This window comes from Notothenia coriiceps, unplaced genomic scaffold (assembly GCF_000735185.1).
Source record: "Notothenia coriiceps isolate Sejong01 unplaced genomic scaffold, NC01 NC01_scaffold00037246, whole genome shotgun sequence".
Taxonomy (NCBI): Eukaryota; Metazoa; Chordata; class Actinopteri; order Perciformes; family Nototheniidae; genus Notothenia; species Notothenia coriiceps.
In genome coordinates, this window is record NW_011369947.1 from 5,095,225 (window position 1) to 5,099,776 (window position 4,552).

The 4,552-nt window shown below is 43.4% G+C and overlaps 1 protein-coding gene across 1 annotated transcript in view; it reads right to left on the reverse strand.

Annotated features, from left to right (window-relative positions):
* Positions 1-4,552, reverse strand: part of LOC104966313 (membrane primary amine oxidase-like) — a 32,016-nt gene that overhangs the window by 24,163 nt on the left and 3,301 nt on the right. Inside the window, exons 3-4 of the mRNA XM_010795501.1 lie at positions 1,347-1,513; positions 806-938 (exon numbers count right to left, since the gene is read on the reverse strand). Coding sequence (XP_010793803.1) covers positions 806-938; positions 1,347-1,513 — 300 coding nt within the window. The remainder of the gene's footprint in view (positions 1-805; positions 939-1,346; positions 1,514-4,552) is intronic.

Sequence of the window (4,552 nt, forward strand, 5' to 3'; positions counted from 1 at the left end):
GCTGTTCACAGGGATGCGTTCAAATTTAGTCAGTAATTTGAGGAACTGGCGAAATGGCGAACGCAGAGAAAGTTGAGCTCGAAAATCCTCCAGCATCATTGTAAAAATGATTTACGCGGCTGGCAATACATCAAACTTGCACACTCATTTGATAAGGCATCACCCGAACGTGAATGTCACCAGTACCAAAAGAAAAAAGACTGAAGTGCAAACCCAACTCCCACTAGCATTTAAGCCTCCACCACTCGCAAAAAGTTCAGACCGAGCCAAAGCTATTACAAATGCCAAATGTCCTTATGTTGCCATGTTAGCAAAGCGCTACCTGGCTGTATCTGCCACCTCTGTCCCTAGCAAGAGGGTGTTCTCCACAGCAGGAGACATTGTTAGTGCCAGCAGATCTGCCCTTTCGGCAAGCAATGTGGACAAGTTCATTTTTCTTTAAAAAAACATGAAAATACAATGACAAGCAAGTCATAATGTCAAACTGGCTGCTTAGGTACTAGTACAGTACAGTTCAAATACAGATTATTTCAGTTCATCGAAATGCTGCACCTTAATGTTTATTTTATTATATTTTGTATTTATTTGAGAGAATATTCACAGTTTAACAATAATTTAAAAAAATATATATATATGTTGTGTTTTGTGATCATTTTTTCTGCTGTACCGAAAACGTACCGAACCGTGAGCAAAAGACCAAGGTACGTACCGAACCGAAATGTTTGTGAACCGTTACACCCCTACTTTACATGTAATCGCCCCACGTGTGAACGCATCATTACATACAGATTCCATCACAACACACCTCGTCTTCAATGCTTTCGTTGTCTTCAATGTACTTGCTGAAGTCGACGGCTGGAGACCAGATGTTGTTTTGACTGTACAGACTGCTGCTGGTCTGCTCTCCATCCTTATGCTTGGTGATGGCAACCTTATACCTGGTGATTGACAAAAAGGTGCAGAGAAGCAGGAGAGGCTTTAGATAGCAGAAGCATGCCTTGTGGATCATAGGGGGCTTCAACCGCAATACAAGAACATTGCTATGGACCAGATCCACAGATTAAGTTCTATGAAAAAGAACAGGTTTGATGCTAAATTGTGGAGTTCATGGCATCTACTCTATTATTGTTAAGATTAAGGAAAAATCAAGATTACGGTTAATGAAGAGACTAACTTAACATGATGGGACATGCCGCATAAAAGTATCACATGCTAGGTATCCATTCAACATCCTGTTTTCCACAACTATACTTTTTACATTGCTATATTAAGAGCATAACCCTAATTGTGTTATTAGGAATGCATTTCTTTTTAAATATACACTTTGTGGCTGTGTCTGGTCTCACCTTGCCCAGGACATGGCCCTCTCCTCGTCCTGGCTCTCGGGGAGATGGTCCCCTGTGAAGCTGAACACCTGCAGCCTGTAGGAGCGCTGGTGGCCCCAGCGGTTGGTCTTGTTGCTGGAGATGTGGAGGTAGCGCGGAGTCTTGGTGTCGTAACGCAGCGCTGCCTCCTGTTATGAGACACAGTACACATTATTCCTACAGTTAGGGGGACCAGGTGCCAACAAGCCACATGTGGGACAAATAGGACGTTTTTGCGGGACAATGTGGGACATGTTACTGCGTTACTGACAGCTAGATTAGAGGTTTGTATAATGTCTATATAACCCTTAAGAAGAACATAAATATTAAAGGGGACCTATCATGCAAAATGCACTTTTTGATGTCTGTTATACATAAATATTTGTCCCCGGTGTGTCGGGGAACTCACACAGCGTCAGAAAATAAAACCTTCTCTCTTTTCCTCTGTACCCAAATCTCTAAAAACAGGGCTACAATGGAGCTGATCCAGATTTGCGTCCGATATGATGTAATATCGGAAATGTACACCCACGGCCCTATCAGAAACGTTGCAATCAGAAACAATGCCCTACTGTTTTGGACGTAATATGGTCGGTGCATGTTTACATTGCATCGCTAACACTCATAGTGTATTTGAAATAGGATTCTTGAATCAATCTAACGCATCACACTAAAGTGAGATATGTTGACCCCTTTAATATCGTATTACCAAAAAAACTAAATAACTAGACGTTTTACGATTAGGAGGGATAGTTAAAGGGATGTAGTCAAAGTCCCGTAGTGTGACGGACTGTCAGAGGTAACCTGAAGGTATACACACAATGATGGCCCACTGTACTTTTATCTTGTAGGGGATGCCGATGTAATCCGACGACCGCGAGTATGTTGTAGTACTGTAAATTCCCTGCCCTAGTAGATATTAGCAAAGCCAACTGTTAGGTTGCTTCGTCCAGTCATTGGTAGTCTCTCTGTCATCGAGACCATAAACAGTGATAAATATAAGTAACTATTTGCATATGAAATTGTATTAATAGATTCGCTAATGTTGTGTGTGTCTGAGTAGGTAATTTTTATTACGTTACATACGTAAGGACTTATATTCTCGATATTATTGTGAGAAGTTTGTGAGGTATGTCCGTTCCTCATATGTCTTTTCTTCTTTATTGTTCAGTGCTAATTTTTACAAATTCGTACTGGTTGCTCATGTCGATTGAGGTATCTTTAATATCATGTGTTGAATAAATGTCTATTCCTTTGTTAAGGCTTTTATATAAGTGTGTGTTAAGAGTGTACTCACCTTGAACAGTTGGCGTACCTCATTCCATTATCATAACTACGACTAAATAATGTTACTTACGAAGAGAATCCATCGGGTATAACAACGTTGTCTGGTCAGCAACTGACATCCTATCACCCCTGTCCACAGCGAAACACGCCCCTTGGACGTGTCGTTAAAACTAGTAAACCATGGGTGTGAAAACGCTATCAGGAGGACGGCCGTGGACAAATCTAACTTCAGCCGACCTGGCAGATTTATTCCGATAAAATGTTTCCACACGTCTTTGCTCTCTGATAGTAGTGGAAATCGACATAGTCGGTACAGTTTAGTTAGTTGTCCTTTACCATAATTCGAATACCCATGTCCGCGGCGCGGGAGGATTCGTCGGCAGTCTCACACACCCGACGTAGAATCGCGTTCTACCGGTCGCGTTAATTCGCGTCTGTCAAAAGGGGCTATCACATCCGGAGGGTCCAGCAGTACTTGTTAGTGCTCTGGACGGAGGATTGATGAGAGGGAAAGCTCAATAAACCTAATTATAATTTAGAGAGGACTCTTGGTTCTATCACTCCATTGTCGTTCCGACTATAAATCAATGCAAACCTAATGTCCACGTCGTCTGGATAATTAATCGTTGTGTATTCCGAGTCAATTAATAATTTTCCTAATAAAAAAACATAAAATTACGACATTCAAAACTATACTACTGTCATTTAATGAGTACTATAACAACAATACAAAGCATTATCAAATTGAATGTCCCCACAAAACCCTCGTATATTACATTAGAATTTGTACAGATAGTTTGTTCTCAAACGGAGTTTTTAGGGTTTGTCTGTGGCTAGTAGAGCTATATCGAGTAACCGGAAGTAATTAGGGTCAAGCGTAACAGTGAAGGACCAAAGTTTCAAACGACTCAACACCCCATATATTCAGTAAATTTTTTTACTTTTGCTCCTCCTTCCCGACTCGTAGTGCGCCATGACTCCTAAATAGGCGTCTATCGGATGACAGATTTGGTCACCAGCATTGGTAAAAACTATATTCCCGTGGTATATTTATTTTTTTTTTTTAGACTCCACCTTATCGTTGACCCTCCCAGCCCCCCTCGGAGCGACGTCCCCTTCGACACCTGGAGACAACGGACAGTCGAGCGTTTGATATTGTATATCTGTCAAATTTTGTGTCATTTATTTATTTTCACCTCCGCCGCCCGGCGGTGCGGTTCGTTGGGGCTGCGGCCCAGCTATTTGTCGGACGACCGCTGACGAGCCAAGCGACCGGCCGGCTGATGACAACTAGAGGTCTTGTGGTCAACCGGTCAGGCGGAGGAACCAGTCCGTATAATACTAAAGCTACTCGTCTAGCGGTGACCCGTAGTGATTGTCTGTTGGTCGGTTGTTTTTGACGCCGTTCATGTCGGGAATACCCATGACGTCATCGACCCACTTCACCGAGGGGTGGGGACAAGCAAAGTCGGTACCCTCCTTTCGTCGTCTTTCAGCTGGACCTCAACGTTCTCTCGCCCCGGATATTCCAATAAGAACGACGCGACGCAACACACCGTACGCGAAGAAGCGACGTCCCCCTCTCTGGCGAGCCGGTCGGGCAGAGCAAGTCGCTAGAGCGTTTTTATGTTAAATTTATAAAACGTGTGAATAGGATCACACCCGGTGACACAATGCCACGGTCGCCGGGTTACCACCGTGCGCACGGTCGCCCAACCGGGCTGCGGGGACCAGATTCTTGAGTTTATGAGCGCCACTACTTTGACCGGTATAGTACCTAATAGTTCCTATAGAGACTTTGTCATTACCTCGATTTCCGAAGACGAGGAACGGCCGATATGGTCGTTCCAGCTCAAGGAAACTAAAGGACGAAGAAGGTTGGTGTTTACGAGACACGTCGT